Genomic DNA, 25,386 nt, shown 5'->3' with positions numbered 1-25,386 from the left:
ATGATTATTATTATGTAATGTTATTAAATCTATTGATCTTATACATTAAACAAAACAGTAATTTATTTAATACCGTATTTGATTAATATTATTTAATTGGCAAGACTGGGAAATATACCCAGGGACATATTCGGCAAAAAGACTGAAAGAAAGTTATTTAAATACACTTAGGAGCATGTATGACAGCTGACATTTGAACAGGAACTGCTCAGGGCATGATTGTGCAAGTTGAAGGTCATGAGGGGTAAAAATATCCTAAGATTTAAAGGGACAGTCTGTTTCAAAGCACTTCTGGAAAAGTGTGAAATAAACGTCTCCTTAGAGAAGACTTCATTGTATTAACTACTGTATGTATCATGCGTGAGCTGTTACTTTAATGGTATTAGGAAAAGTGCCATAATATAGATTTGTGATGTGAATTATAGCTGGCAGGACCATCAGAGGTGCTGTATTAATTAATTAATTAATTAATTAACAAACACCCTCTGACCAATCAGAATGAAGCATTCTACACAACTGCAGCAGTGTGTTTATAATCAAAGCAACGCCTTTCAATGGAAATGCTTCAGACTGCTCACTGATAGATCGAATCTAACTACATTGTTGTGGATCTGATCTGACTTGAGCAAACCACACAGTGAAGGACTCGATAAAACACAGAAAAAGCATTAGAACATTCCACAAAAAAAAAAAAAAAAAAAAAAAAAATTAAATAAAACAAATAATCTCTTAAATGTTTATTTTCATTTTTTTTTTTTTTTAAATCACATTTGGTCAGCAGCCGACTACAAGCAGCGTAAAGGGCTGTGTTGCATTGCTGTAACGTGAAATGTTCCTTCTCTTCACTTCCACGTGAAGGACAGTCTTTGCGAGTGATTGCACGGGGTTGTGCGTCTGACGCACATGCACTTTGCCCTTTCTTCGTATAACACTGACAGTCGGAGGAATGTGAAGAGTCTTGGACGTGGGTGGGTGGGTGGGGGGAAAAAAAAAATTCTTAAAGGATTCTACTAAAAATATAAATCAGTCGATAAACTTTGTGTTTGGACCCCGGGTATGTCACTCCCCTCCCTTTGCGCTCCTCTTAATACAGTACACGAACGATTACAGAGACAAAAAAAAAAAAAAAAAATTAAGGCATTTTTGGTGGTTCGGCTTCGCGTCCTTCCTGCCGAGGCGTCACACGGAAGTTCCTTCCTTCAGCTCCTCTCCTTCCTGAAGGCACACAAAGAGAAAAAAAACCCCCACTATTATCATTAATTAATAGTAATTATACCCTTTTACCCACTATGGTGGACGGAACTATACAAGAACCACAAAATGAATCATTGCAGTATAATTAGATCAATGAGTGTGAAAATCCCTACAATATATTAATAATAATAATAATTAAAAGTAAGCGATGTTTCTATTGATGACGACACGTGAAATCTCAGCTTACTGTGTGCTGGTAAATATAGCAGTAAATTAATCCGGGTACTGTACACACAGCATTGTTCCTACACACGCGCACACACCCCTATTGTGTGAATCCACTCTTCAATTGCGGATTAAAAATAAAGTAGAGATGGCGGTGTGACCTGGTTAAACGTGAAAGACTCAGGTGGTGTAACTTGGGTGGGGTTTCTGAAAACGTACACAAAGGTTAAGCTGAAACGTGGCTCCGCTAAATGGGACAAACTGGAAAATCGCGTGCGTGTGTGTGTATAATGACGTGTTGATGGTAGCTGCACCTCTTTTTTGTTGTTGTTGTTGTTATTGTTCAGTCTGATCCCTCAGTAAAACAAGCCGTACAACACCCTCTAGTGCTTCGGTCATGATGCACAATAAACACACGGGTTTAAACCAAAAGTGAAACTTGTTTCCTGAACTAAACTGTAAAATGGAATTGTTCAGCCAAGATCACTGTCCATGCTGATGGCGTTTGTGCGTCACTGCAATCAGCTGCTATTTATATATACGGCGTTGTGTAGAAGAAAGAGTGTGTAGTGTTTACGCGATGAAGAAGTAGTAGTAGTGCACTCCAATGACTCGGATGATTAGCTTATTCAGGTGAAACGTAGAATGTTGGAGCCGTTTGCTTACGTAGCAGAAAAGGGGCGGGGCTTCCTGGTGCTGATGCCAGACCGGGGAAAAGTTTCAAGACGGCAGATCTTTTTAAATTATCCCACGTACGCGAACGTGAAATTTCTGATGGTCTCAAATGGACAATTCTAACCTACTAAATTTCATACACTAGCAGGTGCAGTGTGCGTAACGCGTCGTTTGGGACGCAAGTTATCGAGCATCAGTGCGTCATGAGGTCAGTGGAAGATGTAGAAAGATGTGAAGATGTGAAATCAGGTATGTGTAATCAACTGCTGATTAGTTACCAATGAACTGGCAGCCTAACAGAGACAGAGGTCACTGGGAAGAGAACAGCACCTGCTGCTGCACTTTCTCCTGTAGCTGTTCCTGCAGGCTCTTCACCACCTCCTTCTCTTTGGTGAGCTCCTCCTGAGTGTTGTTCAGTTTCTGCTGAAGCGTCGCAGAGGTCTCAGTGAGCTCCTGGGTCAGCTTCACCTCATTTTCCAGCCTCTCCTATTAAACACACACACACACACACACACACTCTGAGTGAGACTGCTCTAGTCTGGCATGAAAGATCACACATGTGGGGCTCGTAGGAACCTTCAGCTCAGTGGTGGCTCCTTCTCCGGCTGCCTTCATCTCCGCCACCAGAGCCTCCAGGTTGCTCACACACTTCTGGGCCTTTAAGAAAACACGTGTATGCACGCTTTAATATAAATCCTGTTGTCTCTATATATACACACACTGCATCTAAAAACGTGAAGGAGGAAGCCTGTTATTTTCTGATGTGGTTGTTACCTGGTCGTAGTTCTGCTCCACCTCCTGGCGCACGCTCGCCTCCGTCTGCAGTCGGACATTTGCTTGCTCCAGCTGTGCCTGCACCTGCCACGAGAGGTCAAAGGTTAGAACACCTCACAAAATGGTCAGGAGAAAGGTGTAATGCGGGACAGACGCAGGAATCTGAGTGAAGAGATGTTAGACGGACAGAGCCCACAGAGAAGCCGAAGACCTTCGGCGTCCAGAATCCAACACAACATGCACTCAGGTTAGACATGTGCCGACGGCATTTCCACTGAAATTATGGTGGGGTATAAAAGAGTTTGCTGAAGCGACTGCCTTTTGGACTGTTCGTTACAATAGTGTGGTACAGATGATATCGGCACATGTCTACTCCCAGAGATCTCATCCAGGACGAGCCCCCGTACAGCGAGACAGATGACACCTTCACAAGCTTAAAAAAAAGGGTAACTAGCATTAGCAAAAGCCACAGGTTCTAGGTTTTCACGCCGTCACAACACACACAACTGAGCGGCTACGTTCTCCAGCCTGACCTGGCCGGGTTGCGGGTCCTCTTTGCTCTGCACATGCTCAGTCACCGCCTGCAGTTGCTGTCTGACCTGTAACGCACAGCAGTGACTCAAACACGGGCCCCACCTCTGACACTGACCACACCCACACCGCTCACTCCTCACACAAGCTCGGGTGCTGTACTGAGATCAGTGTGTCAGGATTTAGACTGATAATTCTTTTCCCCCCCAGAGTCTACACAGACTTACCACTGAGAGCTCGGCACGCTGTTTCTGAGCGTCTGATTGGGCCGCCTCCAGCTGACTCTGAGCGGATGTTAACAACGTCTTTAGCTGCAAGAGAACAAAAACCTGACTTATTAGACGCAAATACAAATCCGCATGTGGCGATCGCGAGTGCTGTAGTGTGTTGAGTCTCACCTGCTCCACCTCCTCAGCACAGCTCTGGCTGAAGCTGATGGACTCCAGCTGTTTCTCCAGCTGTGCTTCTAGCAGCATCACCTGACTTTTTAGCTGTGGAGAAAAGGAGAACTGGGTCAATATCACTCCCAGTCATCGACTCATTGCTTAGATGCTGCCCCTTTCTTTCTCTCTGCTTCACTTTAAGCCAATGAATATGAACCCCTCATTCCTTAGCCCCCCTTAGATAATTTTGTGTGTGTGAGTCTGTCTGAGAGAGAGAGAGAGAGAGAGAGAGAGATTGATTTGCATTGAAGCAGACAAAAATTGCCAGTAACCTTCTACAAACATTGTTCTGTTTTCCCTAGCGTGTGTGTGTGTTTACCGCCTGCCGCTGTTCCTCGACTTCGGACAGCTTGTACTTCCATGCGGATTCTCCATCCTGCACGCTGTTCTGCAAATCCTTCAGTATGCCCTCCTACACACACACACACACAAGTACTGTGAGTCAATACCAGAGCCGGTGAGCAACTGGGCATTACACAGAGAGGAAATGATTAGGCAAATGTCATGAATGTCATACCGTTTCACTGAGAGTGGCTCTGTACTGCTCACACTGCGTCTGCAGTGCTGTCTGTCTCTCCTCAGCTTCCTTTAACTTCTGTAAAGCGTCCTGTAAGACAACACACACACACAGAGCATGTGAACAAATCCAGGAACTGTATGTTGATTGGAAGGAGTGGTGTGTGTTTATTTACTGTTAGTGCTGAGTCTTTTCCTTCAGATGCATCCTGCTGACAGTGCGCGAATGTCTCCTGTGCTCCGAGTGTGAACGCCTCCAACCAGTTACTCTACATACACACACACACACACACACTTTATTTAGTGCTTGACGATTCCAGATGTTCCCCGCTCTATGCAGAAGTGTTAACACAAGCCATCACTGTGCTGCTTACACAGATACATCATTAAAACAGAGACTTATGAAACACTACATTGTGTCCTGTGTAAGGACCATCTCTTTACCTGTTCTGTTTCTATAGTGATGTGAGGAAAGAGGGTTTGGAGCGCGGTCTTGGTTTCCGCCTGGAGAGCGTCGAGCTTCTGTTTGACTTCATTCTACAGACACGTACACACCGCCGTGTTAGAGCGGGCGCCTTCGTGAGTGCTAACGTTTACAGGTATTCACAGACGTGATCAAGAACGTAAAGTGTTCAGGAGTGTGTGTGTGTGTGTGTGTGTTGACACCTGAGCAGTTGTTGCTTGGGTCAGTCTCTCTTGACTCAGTCGCTCGGCTGCAGCCAGAGACTCAGCGGCAGCACGATTCTTCTCCTGAAGCTCCTACACACACACACGTTAATAAAGAAACGCACATCTAAGCCACGAATTCTATGACTCATGTCAAAAACACGATTAACTGTTTCCTGCATTTCCCAAAATTCCAGTGAAAAAGAGTCTAGATTCTTGCCTGACTGACTACATTTGGAGTAAATGAATATGTGCATAATGTAATAATTCAAAATTCAGAGTAGAGACTGATCTCCTTTATCATTTTTAAGACTAGAACTCAAATTCCATGACGTTTCATTCTGTGGCATTCCGTGTGTAAGGTGTGCCGTTCTTCATATACACTGACCTTGCTCTCGGCCTTGGCCTGCTCCAAATGCCCCCTCAGCTGCTGGAGCTCCTCCTCCAGAGTTATCAGACGAGCGTCTTTCTCCAAGCTGAAAAATAGGAATTTTTTGCCCCCCGATTAAAAAAAAAAACCCCAATTCATTTCTCTTTACTGCAGCTTAAATAAATAGGGCACATTGTCTAGATTCTTACTTCTCAAAGGGCTGCTCTGCTTCCGCCGCCTCCGCCTGTAAACACAAGAACGTTGGGGGGCTTGAGGAAGACCACTTGAATGGATGATACTTTAGACATCATCAGGAGGAGAACAGAGGGTGTTCTTACCGCCTCGTTCTGCTGCTTTATCTGTTCCCTCAGCTGCTTCATCTCCTCCTCCAGTGCTGAGACTTGTTTCTCTCGGTCTGCAAGCTGCTGCACCGAGCTCTCCGTCTGAAACGCACACAGTCGATGACCAAGTTCAGCACAGGTTACTCAAGATTCTTGAACGCATATATAAGAATCGCTCGCTGATCGTGATCACCCGACAGTTTGGGGGGTATTTGGAAGTGGATTAAAATTAGTGACTAGACACTAGAAGGGTTCAGTGAGATACTGTAACGTCTAACATTATAAAGCAGATTTAACTCAAAAACCGAGCGCTATAGAAAGCCAATATGACGATTGAACTTGATCGCTCTTGATAGTTCTTAAAGATCGGGTTACATGTATAACGGGAACAGATTTTATACAGACTGCCGTTTAGGATACATATAAAAAGTGCATCTAAAAATGTGCGGGAATCCTTTGTGAGTAAACCTAGCCGGAGTGGAACGTACTGAAAAACACGCCTTATGATGAGAAATAACAAGGATCAAAATCTTACCGTAGATTTCTGCTGCTCCATCTGTTCCCTCAGCTGCTTCAGCTCCTCCTCCGCCGCCGAGACCTTGCTCTCTCGCTGTGTAAGACTGCCCTGCAGCTGCTGAACCAAGCTCTCAGTCTGAAAAACACACACACACGGAGTATCTGTTAGAACATGATGCCCGGCATGTGGGTGCACTGTAGCATTAATCAGATAAACAAAACAAAACAATGACATCTTACTATGAATATAACTCTGAATGAATGGATTTTTCTTCTATAGAGAATTTAAGGGTGCAATTTATATGCCAACATCAACATCTTGTATGCTCACGTTCAACATCCTCTAGAAAATAAGTGTCCACTGTGTGTATTATACAAGTCCGATACCTCCACTGCACTTGTTTTCATCTTCTCTAGTTGTCCTTGTAGAGATGTTACCAAGTCCTCCTTCTCCGTTATACTGATTAAGAGAAAAACAAAAACAGGTTCATGGAAAGCATCAACATGCTCATTCTAATGTATTTCTATAGTAACAGCTCATTTACAGAGACTTGCACAGCTATTCGAGGTCATCGGAGTGAAATTGTTTATGAAGAGCTGTGCGTTTGCAGCAATGCGTCTCAATACTACTAAATCTTTACCTGTGCTTCAGCTGATCCAGTTCCTCAGAGTTCTCCACCTGCACACAGCACATGTTTACTTACACATTTTGTTTCCTCTCACCAGTTTTTGGTCTGAACGATTAATTCCAAGGGAAATACCTGTGGTGCTGTAGCCTGTAGCGGGGCCTGCACTTCCACGAGGACTTGTTCCTGTGCATCCTGCTGCAGCTGAGTGAGTTGAGATTTTAAAGCCTGCACCTCTGCACACCTGTCCTTCAGCTCCACCTCTGTGGTACGTACACGCTCTTGCAGCTCTGAACACAAGAAGAATTCATTCACTTCAAATCAGACACATGGCTAAATGTCTCAAACAGAGAAACAATAATAATAATAGATCAAATTGCTTATACAAATATTTATACGATTATAGATTTATGGCTTAGTAGTATATATTTAGATGATTTTTCATCCTGATGTGTGAGGTATTACTCAAAGAAAGATATTTCGTCTAGTCATATGATAAAACACACATGTTGAGAATTGAGATCACTGACCGCTGAGCTGGTTGCCGTCCTGCTGTGCTTGCTGCAGCTGGGCCTGCAGGGTGGAGCTGTTGTTCTGCGCCTGACACAACTCGGCTTTGACCTTCTCCAACGCCTGCTGCAAAGCCTGCTCAGCCTCTGCGCGCCCTGCCTGTAAAAACACACAAATGTTTCTTTTGTATTCAGGGTAGCAGCACAGCCTGACCAGGCACAGGTTCCAGCATGGAGGTGTTAGAGCGGGACAACAGTGTGTTCCGGGCTCCTGGGGTAGTTAAGGGCTCGCTACATAATACTATAAAGTATAATCTAAATAGTTGGCTAAGCATGGTTCTCGGTTAGAAATCTTGAGGATCTCAGACAGAACAAAGACCTCATTCTTCCAAAACGCTCCCTTTAAATGTCAGAGGTTATTCGCTCACCTTGACCTGGGCCAGCTGCTCCTCAGTGGCAGCCATTTTGGATTCCAGCGCTTTCCGACGCTCCTCGTCGCCGTGTTGGGCGTCTGTGCGTTCACTCAGCTCCCGATTCAAACGCACTACGTCCTGCCGCAGCTTTACCAGCTCAGTGTTTTGCCTGTGTGTGGGTGTAAGACAACAACAACAGTTAAAACACACGGCACTTTAAACAGCACTTACTATCCGCTCTAAAGAGAAGTAGATGTCGAGTAGAGCTCAAAAGATCAAGTGACCGGAACACAGAAACCACTTGACTTGAGTAGCGGCTTCTAAAGCCGACTCCTTGAAGCTGGCAAGTTGCCTGAGGTCTACTATTTTTTTCCCGTTCTTTATCTTGCGGCAATTTTTATACTGCCTGTAACGTGACCAGTGTTTGGCTGATTTTTCACCAATAAAGCTATGCTGGTTGCTTAACTCAGCTAGCATCAAACGTATGCACGAGTGTGGAAAAAGTCTGTGTTCAAGCCACTAAACTAGATTCATGCAGTGGGTTTAAATACAAAGTGACAGTACACTGTAGAAGTAGAAGATTCATACAAAAGCCATCGGCTTAACTCTATCCAAACCGTACTTGGGGTTTGTCAGAGTTTCCACATTGCTGTGCAATTTGGCCTGAAATAACAAGCTCCAGCACTTCTCTCTCTAACTCGAGCTCCGATACTAAGGTATACAAAAAGGTTGCTACTCATACCTAGAAAATCTCCACCACTGTTGGAGACTTTCTAGGTCTTACATTTGGGAGCTATGTTTAATATACATTAAGACAGTGACTAAGTTTGTGTGTGTGTATGTGTGTGTGTGAGTGTTTATACGTACATGCTCTCAGCGAGGCTGGAGGCTTGGTTCAGAGCGTCTCTCAGGATGGTGTTTTCTTGCTGCAGACGGGCCAGCTGGGCAGCGGGGCCGTTCTCCAGTTGATCCTGCAGGCTCTGGATCTAAATCATGCACGATATACATAAACATATAAATGAAACTGCATGGATAAACACCACACTGTGCTGCACTGCTTCCATGTAGACAGCTGGCGTCCGGTAAAAGAGCTCGATAAAACAAAACCTAACACACAAAAATAAATCCATCGAAGTGATTAGACGTCTATACTGGACACTGGATCTTAATAAATATTCGTCTCCGAGGCGGCTGCTGTCTCTGAAGTCTGACCTTGCTGTTGAGCTTCTGTGTCTGGAGCGTGTGCTCATCGTAGGAAGCCTTCATGCGGGCGTGCAGCGCGGTGATCTCCTGCTGGCGAGCGCTCAGCTCGGAGCTCAGTCGAGTTTCCACCGAAGCCGTCTTGCTCTTCTCGGTGTTCAGCTCCTGCAGGCACACGACAGACAAACCAAATTATAGCGCTGACGGGTGGGACTCGGCACGCGCTGCCAAGTTGTACCTCGCGAGAGACCAATTTAATCTGTCAACACGTCTGAAAAGTACAGAGGGAGAGATTCCTTGCTAGTATTATGCTAAAATTACTGCCAGTGTAACTGCTATTATGCACGTATAATAGAGTCAAAAGGTTTGTGTTCTCGGGGTATGACTGATTCTTTCACGTCTTCTCATAAATAACGTTAGTGTTGCTGTTTCCGGGGTGAATAAGAATGCCATCAGGATCGACAAAAAATAATATGTTTATTTAGAGCGCCGATTCAGCGCTCGAAGCTGGGTTTAGACTGGCAAGACTGTTGTCAGTGTCAACTGAGAAGTATTCGTATAGGGATGAATGGAAACCTTAGTGAGCTCGCGTATGCGTGTCTTGGATGCCGCGCCGTTCTCCTGCTCAGCAGACAGGAGCTTGTCTTTCTCCTCCAGCTGCTTCTTCAGAGCCGCCAAGGGGTCACCCTTCTGAGATGCCTGGAGAAGCAGAAGAAACAAATAAAAGCTCAACAAACAAGTAGACAAACCCAGACTTTAAAAACAACATCAATAAGAGGAAATTAAAGAGGAGGTAAATTGCTAGACTACAAAAGTTCACAATAACAAAGCAACAAGGCAGTAGTGTTTCAGTCTGGTGTGCTCATGTAGCGACTACTACTTTCAGCCTACATGTCTTATCACGCTGTTGATGGAAGACAGGGTGAAGAAGCACAGACAGAGGATTGAGTAAAAACAGACACGGATACAGACACAGAATGCGGAAGAGGAAACAAGGAAGTACCAGCTGCCAGGTGTCGGCTCCCGCCTTGTCACTGATGATCTCCAAAAGCTTCTGCGTCTCCGAGTCGCTAAAACTGGAGCTGCTCAGGGTGGAGACCAGAGTTTTAAACGGCAGCAGCAGGGGCACATCTGCAACATCCAGGGCAGCTGCTGCAAGCAAACAGAGCAGAAGATCAGAGAAAACATTGGGTTTTGGTTTCAAAGTGAAAACACTATAACATTCCTCTGACAGTCAAGTCAAATTCCAAAGGGAAAGAATGTCACCTCCGGAGGACTAATTTAAAGCATACCTCAGTCACAGAGGCTATTATTAGGTATGTGTTATGCAAACAAAACTGGTACCTACAAGTTTTTACTCATTGTTCAACTCATTAGTATGTGCTAATCTGCAGCACCTACCTGGCTCTGCCTTCTTTTTTGACTTCTTCTTGGAAGAGGCTTCCGGTTTGGGCGGCTCGGCTTTGGGTGCAACGATCGTCACCGGGGCAACCTCGGCTACCACAGCAACAGCTGGCTGTTTGACGCCCTTTGGAGTTGGTTCCTTACCAGTTTTAACGTTCAATTCTTTCGCAGATTTAGCAGCCGATTCTTTAACGTGAGCCTTTGCGGCTTGTTCCTTGGAAGCAGGATCCTTGGCAGATTTAGTGGCCGATTCCTTAGCAGCAGGTTCTTTAGTAGCTTTACCACCCTGTTGCTTGGTGGCAGGTTCCTGGGTTCCCTTGGCACTTGGTTCCTTAGCTCCTTTCGTGGCTTGTTCTTTAGTGATGGTTTCCTTTGCCCCCTTGGCAGATGGTTCTTTGGCAACCTTAGGAGCTGCTTCCTTAGCAACAGTTTCCTTGGCAGCCTTAGGCACTGCTTCCTTAGAAACAGGTACCTTGGCAACCTTAGGAGATGCTTCTTTAGGAGCCTTAGGAGATGCTTCCTTAACAACAGGTTCCTTAGCAACCTTAGGAGATGCTTCCTTGGCAACCTTAGGAGCTGCTTCCTTGGCAACCTTAGGAGATGCTTCCTTGGCAACCTTAGGAGCTGCTTCTTTGGCAACCTTAGGAGCTGCTTCCTTGGCAACCTTTGGAGCTGCTTCCTTGGCAACCTTTGGAGCTGCTTCCTTGGCAACCTTTGGAGCTGCTTCCTTGGCAACCTTTGGAGCTGCTTCCTTGGCAACCTTTGGAGCTGCTTCCTTGGCAACCTTAGTGGCCTTGGCAGCTGGTTCTTTTACAACTTTAGCAACATGTTCCTTGGCAATCTTGGCAGCTGAGTCCTTAGGGGTGGAATCCTTGGCATTCTTAGGGGTCAGGTCTTTGGTGATGGTCTCTGGGATAATTTCTACAGGTTTAGCAGGGGCTGGCTCCACCTTGGCTACCTTCCTCTTTTTCTTATCTTTTGGGGAATGAGCGAGCGGGGCTGCTGCTACTACAGGCTTCGTCACAGCCACTTCAACTTTGGGCTCTGGGATCACTGGAACAACTGAGGCAACTGGTACAGGAGCAGCCGCAGGCACAGCAGGGACCTCAGGTTCAGATTCAGGCTCTGGTTCACTCGTTTCTGAAGCGGGTTCATTACCAGAGTCATGCTGTGCCTCCTGTTCAGGAAGCTTCCCATTTGGCTTCTCCTCCTTCTTCTTGGCTTTGCTTTTCTTCTCTGCTGCCTTCTTCTTCTTGTCCACACGTTGGGGTTGAGTCTTGGCTAAATCACGGCGCTGCTTAGCCAGGGCTTCCTCGTAAGAGGTCTCTTTCATGGAAAGAGTGGAGACCAGGGCTATTCCGATAGCCGAAACTACCATGAAGCCACCAAACACCATGATGCCGAGGGTCTGAGGGTCGTACACGTCCATCTTTGCTCAGTCCTGTTCCACCGATGATCCCGTTTCTGCAACAGAAGGAACACTGACTGTGACGGACAATCTGACATTAATACTGCTTTATAAAATTTAGGCTCCATCCATACACACAGATAGAAATGTGGAAAAAGGAAAAGCAGTTGCATTTTCAGGTGTATTGTGCAGGAGAACTTCATCCTGCCCAACAGTATTTATCAAATCTGTATAATCATTTTTAAAAACTGTTCACTTAGTGTGTCCTTTTATGGTCAGGAAAAGTATCTACTCAGGTACGACAACCAAAGGTCCAGAGATTCAGACAGTCTAGCCTCCTTCCTTTACTCCCTACCAGTCTCAAAGGCCTTTTCATCAAAACATGGCAACTTCCCAAGTCTCGACCACTGGAGACAAGCTTACGCAACACCGTCCAAAGAGCGTGGCGCGCCACTCTCTACTCCGCTCTCTAGTTTCCATTCAATCAGTGCGGAGAAGCCGAAGTGCACGATGCCGACTCCCCTGACTAACGATTCGATGAACGTGGTGCGCTTGCACAAGTTGGAATTCCTCCGAATATCTTCAGGCCTGAGCAGGAACCCACAGGGACTGTGCAAACATACATTCTCTCTCTCTCTCTCTCTCTCTCTCTCTCTCTCTCTCTCTCCCCCCCACACACACACACCCCCGCCATCAACAAGCTGAGGTGCCTTCAATATGCTGAGAAATGCTGAGTGGACACTTGAGTGCAAACTCCCTGAAAGAAAAGCAAAGCTGTAACAGCAGAGATAGTATTTCAGACCTTCAAAAGGCTTTTAATCAATGAGTGTTAGCATGACCACTGTCATTATCTCTCTCTCTCTTAGACACACACACACACAGGCAAATCTAGCTCCAACAAAAACTGCTGCCATTTATTATGAACGCCAAATAAGGAGGACTGAAGGTCCTTTTTCTGATTTATCTTTACTTCCTTAAAGGAACATCACTAGAACCGCTCGAGTGTGTGATTGCAACCTGCTTGCTTTATCAACCGTTCTGTTTTTGCCACGTTAGGATTTGGCCTCGGGACACTAACAGGTTCCACATGCTGCCTTTCGACAGGGTGGGTACGGAGTATGAACGTAAATAAAAGCGGCTTTAAAAGGTTATTTTGGGATTAGGTAGACACTGGTGGTGTACTGGTGCACGGCTGTGTTCCAATAGCAGATATTTAAAACACAAGTAAATCTTATTTAAGCATTCCAGGTTTAGGAGTTTCCAGGTTTATTGGAATGTGTGTCAAATCCAGACTGGAAAACTTCGATTTGGGATAAGCCAAAAAACCTTCGATTTGGGATAAAAACCTTTTTTTTTTTTTCCCCCCCTTTTCTTTTTAAAAAGTTCAACAAGTTCATAAGTAAAAGCAGTTCAAATGGGAGGCAATTTCAAGAGACCATAAGTGCTCAGATTAGTTACTGGCACAGTGTGGTGAACATTGTGGAGATGTCTTCCTACACGCTCTAAACAGCAGGCACAAGTCGATGACAACTGTCTCATTTCTGCCCCTTAAAATAGTCCAGTTATGTCCAACTGGCTGCGCTATGAGGTTTACACACAAGCCGAGACTACGGAAGTCTTCTACTCTAATAAAGCTCGGGACATGAAGATGGCTGGGTCAGAGTGCATGACACACCTGGTGTGGACAGGTCAAGCAGGTGGGGGTGATGTAATGGTGAATGGGAAAGGGGATGTTCTCTGGACACATCAAACACGCAGAAAATCTGAATCCTATAGAGCACCTTTTGGTTTGCATTGGGTTATGGTTAGTACCTAAGTCAAAGCTACAGTCCAACAGTCCACTTTTAGGACAGTTTTTGTCTTCAACACTTATCTGATGCTTCATGGAGCAAACGTTCTGAGCGTTATGAATCCTGAAAATAACGCTTCAATTCAATTCTCATTAAACTGTTTAACCAACTAATCTGCTGTTCTAAGGTGTGATACGCTATCAGGAAGGATAAAAAAGAAATTAATTTTTAAAAAATACCCACACCCAAAGGCCTTTTCTCCCCCAAGTCAAGCGCGTGAAACTTGTCTTAATATCCGTGGACCTGCCGCTCGAGCCGCTTTCCTCGGTCAAATCAGCAAACGTGATTTAATTTTGACAAAAAAAGAAAAACTATGATTTGTGTTGGGTTGTTTACACACAGCATCAGACCGTACAGCACCTCATGCAGGTCCTTTTCATGGTTTCGTTTCAATCTGCCAGAAACGGACACGGTATGGATGCTCTTCTGAGGAGCGAGTAGAGCTGAAGACAGGCGAGAGGCACGGATTTCGCTCACCACTCTTATTTTTCTTAAGTAAAAAATAAAAAAAACGGAATTTTGTTTCACTTCTTGCCTGAGGTGAGTTGCGTTACAGCCGCTGCTGTGGTGAGTGTTTTATACAACAATTCAATCACACAACATAGTGCTGAAGTGTATTAGATTTCCAGGAATCAATGCCGTCCCTCGGGCTGGGGGGGTGGGCTTCATGTGGTAAAACTGTTATCTCTTTTTCACTGAGAATCAGCAATGCGAGCACGAGAGCAAGCGCCAGTGCCAGTGCTGCTAAACTCCCCAGTCTGATTAGATGGAAGGGAAGATGCTGATGAAATTTTCTAAAACGGAACCCTATAATGAACGCGTCACATAATCTGAGGCTAACGAGTCTCCAGGCTCCAGGACGGAAGACTGTGGGCTTTATGCTTTTTCTCTCCAACATGTCTTATTCATGTCATGAGAGAGAGAGAGAGGGGGGGGGGGGGCGAGAGACACAGAGAGAGAAAAAGGGAGAGAGAGAGAGAGAGAGACAGAAAAAGGGAGGGGAGGCAAGGGAGGTGAGAGAGACAGAGAGAGAAAAAGGGAGGGAGAGAGAGAGAGGGGAGAGAAAGAGGCTGGGTGATGGAGCAGCTGTTTATAGACGCTGTAACGTAAGTGATAACAGGAGTGAACTTGTCTTACAGACATTCCACAACATTACATAAAGCAACCAGAAACGGATAAGAAGTAAACGATGATGTGTCGCATAGATGAAGCAGATCAAACCCTGCCATGTCACACACACGCACACACTCCAGCTTTTCACCAAGGCCTTGAACAGCGATATTTCTCACTTACGGACAATAGTTGTTTATAACCAGAACGACAACAAAGCTCTCTAATCTCAGACCTCAAGCTTCCTGCCACTCAAGCTCTATCAGTTAAACCACTGTCTGGTAACAACATGAGCTCGCAATCTTTTTTTGTTTTTCTCAAATAAGAAATTACAAGGACAACATAAGAGCTGATTAAACACCAAAACTTCATTTCCGGGAACCTCGCTCACCCAAGAGCTACACCAGAACTTCCAGGTGCACTGATATCACTTCCTGGTTTTAATCAGTCAAATAGGTTTGGGGTTTTATTCCTGGTTAACAAGCAACCAGATGGACGGATGAATGAAACTCCCATCATCACTGTGATCCTGTGCTGTGTGACCGTGATCTGGTATTAAAACCTTACCTGTAAAGACTGCAGGAAAAAAATAATAAAGAAAAATTATTAATAAAGATTATTTTCACATCATCAGAAGGGTTAGTTGGGTATCTGCTAACACATCCTCTGCCTTTCTGACTCCTTTCCAAAGCAGCAGCCTAATTACTAGCTGATGAAAGGGGGCACAGTTTCCATTTCTAGATAGTGAAACGTGTACAAATGGATGTGAGCAACTTCTGAACAATCCTTCTGGACTAAAGTGCCTGGGGATGACAATTAAAGTGCAATTAAAAGACCAAAAATATAAATACGAGAGAAAGGGGGGGGGGCACAAAACAATTAGACTGAAGAAGAAGAAGAAGAAGAAGAAGAAGAAGAAGACTCGGCATTTCGGCTTAACTTTCTTGCAGAAAAGAAAAGTAAAACTGTCCTCAAAGTTGAAAAACTTTCAAAACACATGACTTATTTCATAATTCAGAGTGGAGTTAAAAGTTCGCGAGGGGGAGAAAAAAAAAAAAAAAAGGAGTCAGGAGGCAGATTCCCAAAAAGCACAGCACTAAGTTTCAAGATTCAATACATTTCTGGAGGAAAAAAAAGCAACATTAAACACGAGTCAAGCTGAACTTTTAACACCGTTTTTTACAGTTATAAGCTCCATTTTGATCGCTGTGAAAAAAGCAGGATAAATGAATGTGAAGCTTACCCGAAGTCCGACGTTTTTTCACTGACTCGGAACAGCCGCTCAGTCTGGAGTCGTGGCACTTTCTGCGAGTTGGCAAGGCGCCCGCGGGAGGGCCGGACCCTAGCAAGAAGACTCGTGTTGTCATTGGCTGAACGCTGCGTCAATCAAGTCGCGTTCGATGAATCACGTTGAGGCAAGTCGGCGCGAGCGCTGAGGCGAAATGGAAACGTGAGCGTGCGTAAGGGGCGGGGCTTCCCCACAGCTCAATGAATGGTGATGGAATGTCTGGGAAAAGTTTTTTGTTTTTTTTTAAAGGCGAAAAGGAAAATGTGTTAAATTTACATGGCTTTAAGCTTTGAATTTTAAATTTAAAAGAAAGAGAAAATAAAAGACAGTTCTTGTGATTTGGAAGAGTATGCGCGTGATTGATTTTCGAGCTTGGGAAAGAGCGCGAGCACTAAGGACTCGTCATCACTTTTAGGGGTCAGGGTCGATGGCCCCTTCATCTCCGCCTTCCTCTAGAACCCCCCCCCCTCCCCTCCCCTCCCCTAACACACACACACACACACACACACACACACTTCAGTCTTTCACTGCCACAATTAAAAGCAGCTCATTAATTCCCCAGTTAACCCATTTTTAAATAAAAGTTAGTACTTTGCTACAAATCCTAAGAGTACCTATCTCTGCAAGGACAATATTCAACCTCATGATTCCAGAAGAAAAGCATGCAGGAGGAAAACGTTTTCATCATGTGATGATTATACCTCTGGTTGTGATTGAAGCCATGTGACGGAAAGGTGAAAGGACAGTGAAGCTATGCTGGATTCTGATAACTAACCTGCTGTTTGGCCTCAAAAGGTTCAAAGGTCATAAGAGCAGCCTGCTGTCATTTAAACGCTTGTCGGTCACAGTGTCCCACCCTTTTTGGAGCACACTCACTCGCATGCATTTACGTCCGTGCCGCAGGTCTGTTTGCTTCCTAAACGCCAGACAAACACAGTTTGTCAGGAGGCGAAAGTAAATATGGGGTAAATCAGGTTAATCATTTGTCATGCGTCGAGCTCCATTTTATGAGTGAGAGCGAAGGAGCTCTGAATTCAGGTCAAGCAAATGAATGAGAATGTCTGAGGAAGAAGCGAGGACGTGGAACACTCTGTGCTGTCACATCCTCCTGTTAATCGTGTGAGAAGCTAAAAAAAAAAATGCATTTGACCTTCAGAGACCCACGTAGACGTGTGAAAGTCTACAGGAACCTGAGCTCAGGAATGTGGAAATGCTACTCTGATCTGTCCAGCATTATTTCAGTATTTCAGCCCTCGTGTGGTGAAGGTATATACGGATGAATGGGTTACTGAGTTAATTACCGAATCTAATGAACGGCTGAGTTAATGAGTGATTGTGACGTGAATGAACGACTTAATTGACCTAAAAAGCCTGTTGTGTAGTTTGATTAGTTCTTGAGATTATCAGTAAAAACAGAATGTTAAGCAACGTGGTCAATATTCACACCGGATCGATTCCTTTCTCTTTCTATTTCGGGCCAGGTGTGCCAGGTAAACATCGTGTATTCCAGTACAAGTACTTCACCAGAAACCATCTGCTTACACATACACACACCCAAAACAAACACACACACCGAGAGTGGCCTGAACAGAACAGAAAACTAGAAGGAAGCGTGGCGTTTGCACAGCTTACAAAGAGACAGCGCGACTATTTGCTCAGCCCTGTAGCTTCAGACGCTCAGCGCTAGTTCACATTCACACAATGTTGACACTCTCACACTCCTGCTGGGAGGCACTCAGGTCACCTCACGACAATGGAAGTGTGTGTTGTACACTCTACAGCTTAGCCTAGCATAAATTCCAGCATGGTCAATGTGATGCTAGTAGTTAATAAGCTGTGGAGGCTTTTTTTTTTATACAAGAAGCTGTTGTGGTACAGGTTTTTCACAGCTTTATTTTTTTCACAACACACTTTTTGTGTTTTGTTTTTTGTGGCCTTTCTTTCATCCAGTGGTTATTTTCTGATCGCTACAGAGCATGTCTTCTTAGCAGGAGTTCTGAAACAGAAATATCGAGGAAAGAAAGAAAAGTCTTAAAGTTGTAAACATTTTTTTTTTTTTAAAGAAAATGTAGAACAGCAGAAGGTTCAATGAATTATCCATAAAAAAAAAATAAAAAAAAACAGCATGTGAGAGATGAAATGCGGCCATTTTGTTTTTCTGTTCAAACCGAACAGCAGCACAGTGGAGTAAACGATGCTGTAGGTTTTGTCTGATGTTAAGCACTAACCCTGAGAAATAAATGGATGTGATTTCGCAGGTATAAAGATTTTCTCTTTATACATATAAACCATCTAAGACAGATGTTATGGCAAGCAGGGGGTTAAAGGTCACAAACCTCATTTAGTGTGTGCAGCATGTATATATTTACAAGACCTCCTACACACACACACACACACACACACACCAGCTGAGAACATTGTGTTCTTCACTGAAGTGGCCTTTCCCTCACCACAACACCAGGAAAAAGAGGAGTGGAGAGAACCATGCTGAGTCCTGAAGCTCAGTCCAAAAGGTATTTATTATTCCATAGAAAAGAGAGAGAGAGAGAGAGAGAGAAAGATATTAGTGTACAGAGATACTATATACAATAATATTGGGTAGAATCTCCCTTTACTCTCAAAAACAGCCTCAGTTCATCATGGCTTGGATTCCTTTGACATGCTGGTCCATGATGGCATCACAGAGTTCCTCAGATTCTCCTGTTCTACAATGTCCCAAAGGTGTTCCACTGCCTCAGATTTGGTGATTGTGAAAGCCATTAAATAACTCTGAACTCCCTGAGATGTTCATGAGTTTGCTCTGTGGAAGTAGAAGGTGGTAACTTGTGGCCATGAAGCGATGCACATCCCTTACAGCAATGGCTGTGGCATTCAAGTGATGGATGATTGGTATTAACAGGCCAAAAGTGTGACATGGAATCATTCCCCACACTGTAACACCACCTCCACCATCCTCGACTTTTAAAGCAGGTTGGGTTCATGGATTCATGCTGCTGGTGTCAATTGTTACCCGGGATTCATCAGACTGGGCTATGTTGTTCCAGTCTGTCCAGTTTTGGTGATCCCCTGCCCCACTAGCCCCTCTTGGCTGACAGACGTGAAACACAGCGTAGTTTTATGATGCTGTAGCTCCTCCACCTGAAGGTTTGTGCATTCTGAGATGCTTTCCTTCTCACCACTGCTGTACAGAGTTACTGTAGACTTCCAGTCAGCTCAAACCAATCTGTCCATTCTCTCATCAATGAGGTGTTTCCATCCACAGAACTTGAGCTCAGTGGATGTTGCACCATTCTGAGTAAACTCCAGAGACTCTTGTGTCTGAAATTCCTTTAAAATTTCCATCAAATTTCCCGACAACTTAATTATGATTATTATAAACTTTACACAAACACTATGTTGATGCTCTAGAAGGTGACATCCTACTTTCACATGAAAACAAAGTAGACCAAAAACGGTTCTAAATTTCTCTTCTATGTACAATTTACTTCCATCGTCACTGCTTTGAATCATCTGGAATGAAACCCATAGACCCTTATCTTTTATCTTTCATCACTGCAAGAAAAAGAAAAGTTTCAGGGGGCTTCTGGATGGATTAGATCTTTTTTTTTTCTAAACAGTTTTACAGAAAACAGCAAACAACAATTGGTCTAGTTAATTAGATAATGTTTGTGGTACAGGTACAACTATGTATTCTTGGAAAATGGACAAACCTGAGGAGCATGTGAAGGTAGCATGACACAGTAAAACACACATTAGCACCAGTATTATTAATTAATTGACACGTTTTATATTTATTCCCAAAAATTAAAATGCACGTGAATGTCACTTCAAATCGTAGCCATAAGTGGAAACAAAAACTATTTTAACATGTTTGTAATGATTATAAGCTAACGATTGTAGTCTCTAATTAGCTGGCTTGATGGTTTAAGAATACCTTAAAGAAATAAACTAGAGAACTTGCTATTCATATCGTAATTACGACTTAACAGACATTCGAGAGCTAGTGAAGGCACCATCAGGTCAGCCGGTCACTATGCTGTAGTACGTGGACTCTCATTGTGTAGAATTCTGGCAATAATTTGAAAGGATTTATTCTTTATTGCTCTTTTTAATTTAAGGCCGTCGGTAGTTTAATAACTTTAACTTAATTTTACATATGTATTCTGCAGCCGCTCCAGCCCTCACGAGGCGCTAATAATCCCTCGTATCCGACAAAACAGGCGGAGAAATAAAACTGAGGCTCTTTTCCAAATAGCTACTCGCTCCCTACGTAGGCACACTGCCTCCTGTGTGCAGTAACGCCGTATGTAGTGCACACTGCACGTGACACTCGGGCATTTGGGATCGGAGCGTTGTCGTTGCAGTATCAAAGCGAGCCGAGCGTGCTGGACAGCTGCTTTCCTGTCCCGTAATGTCCTTTAGCGATGTCTACAGCCTCTAAAGTCGTTCTCGGGTTATCCGTGGTACTGACTGTAGGCACCGTGGCGGGAGTGCACCTAAAGCAGAATTGGGACAGACAGGTATAACCAAAAGATGTAGCAGAGCTAGCTTAGCGGCTAGCTGTGTTATTATTGCAGCCGTGCTTTTTTTTTTTTTTTTTTAGCTAATTAGCTAACATAAAGGAGAAGCGTTACTTTTATATTGTACACTGCAGAAAGAACCAGAATGTAGCACTAAGAACTGTAATGAAGCATCTTTTGCTTTGAGCAAGTAAACACACACACACACACAAAAAAAAGCCCCAACATATACACAGGTCACATTGTGGCGTTAATGTAACCGTTGGACTAGAGTATACACTGGTCACGTGATGTGCACAAGCCACGCCCACATATCACCTGTCCAGATAGGTAGTTATTTCTACAAGCATGATCTAAGGGTTGGATCATGGGTTACGCAGAAAATTAGAGGTCTCTTTTTTTGTGCTTTAGTGTGACTTTGCTTTGTTCTCCATCCAACAGAGGCTTCGAGAGGGAGTGCTGCGAGACCTGGAGCGGGTGGAGAGGAAGCGCGAGAACCAGCGAGCCCTCGAGGAGCAGATCCGTCTGACCAGGGAGCTCGTGACGTACAGAGAGCAGCAGGAAGCCGCTGAGACGGACAGCAGCACTCAACGTTCCTGAACCTGAACAGGTAGCATTATAGTGTCCTGTATCCACCTCGTGCACTTTTTGATCTGAAACGAGGGGCTACTTACCCTTTTCGTCATCACTGATTATAGCCACACCCTCAAATATGTCTGATTGGATTTCAGTACGTAGTGAATCATGGTAAGAAAAGTGAAATGCGATGCCCTGGATGTTCGCGATAAAATTGGTTGTTTTCTTCCTACAGAGAGAACAATGGATGGACTGGAGAAGCGAGGCATGATGGGACAGGACGAGGAGGCGCTGTGCACATCGGCTTCCGATGGCCTGGAGGAGGGTGAGGTGGAGGGAGAGACTCTGCTCATCGTGGAATCGGAGGACCAGGCATCCGTGGACCTCTCGCATGACCAGAGCGGTGACTCGCTGACCAGCGACCCAGGCGAGGACACAGAGGGCACCTGGAGCGAGGACACAGCCTTCTACTGCGAAAAGTGCCGCAAGTGGATCCCTGCAGGTGAGAGGATCTCATAGACTCGAGACGATTTGCAGTTGGATGAAATTTCTTTGGAGGAGATTTTAAGAATGATTATATTTTGCCTTTTTGATTTCTTGAGCTTGATATCATCCTCACTGAGGCATGTTGTCTGTCTTCTGTCATTTCTTTGGGTTTTCAGCCCAGCTTCACGGAGAGCAGCCCAGCTACCTGAAAGGAGACAACTTCTTCAAGTTCACCTGCTCCGACTGTTCCGACGATGGCAAGGAGAGCTTTGAAAGGATGCGCCTCACGTGGCAGCAGGTAGTTTGTAGGTTCTCATCTTGTTTTACAAATCACGTATGATATCATCCTACCACTGTATTTAAAACAAGTTGATGGTACCTGGCTTCTTGGAACTCCTTTGGACCAAAAAACAGGATGCTTTATTAGAAACACGAATGCCTGTATATAATATCGTCATTATCGTGTGTTCCAAGGTAAATACAGAAGACAATAACGTTGCAATAACATTGTCTTATACAGTGTCTCACTGTGCGTGTGTGTAGGTGGTGATGCTCGCCATGTATAACCTGTCTTTGGAGGGTACGGGCCGGCAAGGCTACTTCCGCTGGAAGGAAGATATCTGCGCTTTCATCAGCCGACACTGGACTTTTCTACTCGGCAGCAGGTCAGTGACACCACACACACACACACACACACACACACACACAGTGGTATATTTTCAGTAAAAAATGGCTGGTTGCTCAGTTATAAAAGATTTGTTGTGAAAAATCCGGAAGAATCAGGAAGCAAATCAGTCATGCCATTCTGAATCAGATGAGCATTCCAAAATATTTTCCTGTATTGTGAACACTACACAACAGAAGTGTCTTTACCTGTTATGTTTGTCACTTTTTTTTTTTTTTTTTGGCAGGAAGAAGACATCAACATGGTGGAGTACAGTAGCGGGTTGTTTGTCTGTAGGCAGCCCTACATTTTTCCGTTCGGGAGCACAGGAGTTTGGCGAGCCCGGTTGGTGGAAGCTGGTCCAAAACCGACCTCCGACCCTCAGACCAGAGGGTGACAAGGCATCCGGTTCATCCCTGAAGGCCAAAGGTAGGACTTTGGTCACACCTCATATGTCAAAGCCATCCATTTCAGTTGACCTACATATCAGTAATACTGTTGTTCTTTTATTCCAGCCACATCGAAGCCTCCACCAGACCCCACTATTACGGTGGAGGGGCTGCGGAAGCGAGGAGGGCGCAGTGCAGTGGAGAGCGCCATGCGGCTGAAAGAGAAGCGCTCACGCACGCAGGAGGCCAAAGAGATCCGGCGAGCACAGAGAGAGGCTGCCTCGTCAGTGCCGCTCAGGCCGACCGGGCGCTCTTTCACGCTAGAGAGGGGTGAGGTGGTGGACTTCGCCTCGCTGAGCTCGTCAGACCGAACATCACCGTCGCCATCACCTTCACCTGATTTCTCTGCTCCTGGCACGCCTGCCTCGCACTCTGCCACGCCAAGCCTATTGTCGGAGGCAGACCTCGTTCCGGACGCCATGCCCCCTCAGGCGCTCTTCCACGGTGAGTATGGATGGCACTCACATTGTTTTGTAATCTGAATTTCATCTGCTAACATTTTTACACTAAACTCTGCCCCTAGATGACGAAGAGCTGGACGCCGACAGCGCAATCGACCCGGGGAACGAGTATGCTCCTCCGCCCCGGGGCCCCGTCGGCACAGTGTTCGCACGCAAAAAGCAGGAGCTCATTAAACAGGAGCCAGAGAGCGAGGACGACGCAGAGGACGGCAGAGACGAAGGCAGGAAGGAGAAAAGCGAGCGCAGGAAGGACAAAGGTGAAGTCGGACCAGCTCCCACACCTCGTTACGCACCTCTCAGCCTGTATGAAGAGCGTATGCTCCTGCGCAGGCTGGAAGCATGTCCCCAAGCGCTGGCTGTCACACCACAAGCCAACCGGCTGCGCCGCAAACTCCTGGTTCGACAGGCTAAGCGCGAGCGAGGGCTCCCCCTGTTGGACGTCGACCAGGCTGTCAGCGCCACCCTCAGCTTGGTCGGGGGGGTGTACGGAGCACAGGTGTCCACGGTCAGCGAGATGGGCAAGTACCGGATGAACAGCCAGGATCTGCGTATTCTTGACCGTTTTCAGGTAACACACCTTTATGTAACGTCCCTCTGACGTGACATCAACACAACTCGGGTTAGAGTAAATGGGGTTTTTTTTTCTTTTACAGGTCACAACATCCAGCAAAAAGGGTTTCCACCAGTCCAATGTCTCCTTCTGGCATAGACTCATGGGGTCTGATGCATGTCTGGACCAAGAAATCAAGAGCCCTTACACGTCTAGAACTCTCAAACCTTATATAAGGTACACATGCTACAGAAAAGCTAAACAAACAAACACACAACCCCAAACCCAGTTCAGTTCGCTGATTAGCAACACTACATTGATCATACAGACTGTTTCATTAGAAATCAAGGATCCTCCTGAGAACAAGTCATTGTTCAGGTTTAGATTTCCAAAGTGAACGTCTGCCTCCCAGGTTGCTGAAAATAACTTCTTTTCAGGAGTCGGTCCAGTAAGCGTCTTTTCACCGAAACGACTGGTGTCATGTAGGCGTACTGTACAGACAGTTATGCAAGTGTTCTATAAAGCTGTAATAAGGTTTATTAAATATAGAGGTGTTAACACGTCTGTTTGTGGATGTAGGAGGGACTACGAGACCAGGCCGCTGAAGATGAGCCTGCTGGCGGAGATTCGAGCACACCCTCACAGGAACGACCCGTCCTGGGTACCAGAGCCCGAATCACCCATAGACTACTGCTACGTTCGCCCGAACCACATCCCCTCTGTCAACTCCATGTGTCAGGATATGTTTTGGCCGGGTAAGCTTTTTGCTAGCTCAGCGGAAAACATTCTTTGTTGCAGATTACATGTTTGTATTTGGTAGTATGTGTGTAAGTATGCGCACCCCTGCCTGTGTATATTCAACTAAAGCTCTTGCTGATTGTGTGCGTGTGATCTCGAAGGTGTGGACCTGTCCGAGTGCTTGCAATACCCAGATTTCAGCGTCGTGGTGCTTTATAAGAAAGTGGTGATCGGATTTGGCTTCATGGTGCCGGATGTCAAATATAACGAAGCCTACATCTCCTTCCTGCTGGTTCATCCTGAGTGGAGGAGAGCTGGGATCGCAACCTTTATGATTTATCATCTGATTCAGGTGAGAGACAGAAACTTGCACAAGGCAAAACAAACCAAGCTGCAATGCCACGGTGTTTAGTTAAAAAACGACGGTGTCACTAAAGCATGATCACAGTATCAAAATGTTTAGAGTTCTCATGTAACATATCTTCATAAACTCCACTTAAAGACGTCTCGTCTCTGTGTAGACTTGCATGGGGAAGGACGTCACCCTTCACGTTTCCGCCAGCAACCCGGCCATGCTGCTGTATCAGAAGTTCGGCTTCAAGGCTGAGGAATACATCTTGGACTTCTACGATAAATATTACCCAGTGGACAGTAAAGAGTGCCGTCACGCATTCTTCCTGCGACTGAGACGCTAACTGGACATTCAAATGGACTGGACTGGACTGGGCTGTTGGCAGGAAGAGACAATATTATAGATGTGTGTAAAAGTCTTGTCATTTAAGTGTACATGTATGTTTAAATGTATTCACAGCCTGAAAAATTTCAGTTTTTTTTTTTATTTGCACAAAAATAAATAAAAAGAAAAGGGAATTTTACCATCACC

The 25,386-nt window shown here is 45.1% G+C and overlaps 3 protein-coding genes across 6 annotated transcripts; 2 read left to right on the top strand and 1 right to left on the bottom strand.

Moving 5' to 3' along the window:
- Window positions 1-722: 722 nt before the first annotated feature.
- rrbp1b (ribosome binding protein 1b) lies at window positions 723-16,156 on the bottom strand. Of its 4 annotated transcripts, none has more exons than XM_058381429.1 (27): window positions 16,015-16,156; window positions 10,401-11,867; window positions 10,003-10,151; window positions 9,576-9,698; window positions 9,012-9,164; window positions 8,667-8,785; window positions 7,815-7,968; window positions 7,408-7,546; window positions 7,013-7,167; window positions 6,893-6,930; window positions 6,639-6,711; window positions 6,271-6,387; window positions 5,733-5,837; window positions 5,604-5,638; window positions 5,413-5,500; window positions 5,025-5,117; window positions 4,803-4,895; window positions 4,535-4,627; window positions 4,360-4,449; window positions 4,162-4,254; window positions 3,798-3,890; window positions 3,627-3,710; window positions 3,402-3,467; window positions 2,869-2,952; window positions 2,671-2,751; window positions 2,373-2,580; window positions 723-1,215 (listed from the first exon to the last, which is right to left on the bottom strand). In XM_058381429.1, exons 2-26 carry the CDS (start codon window positions 11,830-11,832, stop codon window positions 2,404-2,406), a joined length of 3,927 nt encoding a protein of 1,308 aa, XP_058237412.1. In that variant the 5' UTR covers window positions 11,833-11,867; window positions 16,015-16,156; the 3' UTR covers window positions 723-1,215; window positions 2,373-2,403. The 4 variants fall into 4 exon arrangements, with proteins under 4 accessions (XP_058237412.1, XP_058237410.1, XP_058237411.1 ...); XM_058381427.1 differs by having other exon boundaries at window positions 2,425-2,580; XM_058381428.1 differs by having other exon boundaries at window positions 2,425-2,580; window positions 10,003-10,148.
- Window positions 16,157-20,388: 4,232 nt separating this feature from the next.
- Window positions 20,389-21,179, top strand: LOC131347695 (protein PET117 homolog, mitochondrial). The gene is made up of 2 exons (XM_058382008.1): window positions 20,389-20,579; window positions 21,021-21,179. The coding sequence occupies exons 1-2, from the start codon at window positions 20,484-20,486 to the stop codon at window positions 21,177-21,179; spliced, it is 255 nt and encodes an 84-aa protein (XP_058237991.1). The 5' UTR covers window positions 20,389-20,483.
- A 219-nt stretch (window positions 21,180-21,398) lies between these two features.
- On the top strand, window positions 21,399-25,384 carry kat14 (lysine acetyltransferase 14). Its single transcript, XM_058382003.1, has 10 exons — window positions 21,399-21,657; window positions 21,818-21,939; window positions 22,185-22,306; window positions 22,553-22,734; window positions 22,821-23,198; window positions 23,278-23,783; window positions 23,869-24,002; window positions 24,345-24,520; window positions 24,665-24,855; window positions 25,025-25,384. Exons 1-10 carry the CDS (start codon window positions 21,399-21,401, stop codon window positions 25,196-25,198), a joined length of 2,244 nt encoding a protein of 747 aa, XP_058237986.1. The 3' UTR covers window positions 25,199-25,384.
- The last annotated feature ends 2 nt before the right edge of the window (window positions 25,385-25,386 follow it).

Source organism: Hemibagrus wyckioides, linkage group LG27 (assembly GCF_019097595.1).
Source record: "Hemibagrus wyckioides isolate EC202008001 linkage group LG27, SWU_Hwy_1.0, whole genome shotgun sequence".
Taxonomy (NCBI): Eukaryota; Metazoa; Chordata; class Actinopteri; order Siluriformes; family Bagridae; genus Hemibagrus; species Hemibagrus wyckioides.
This window is presented reverse-complemented; position numbering and strand designations above follow the sequence as displayed.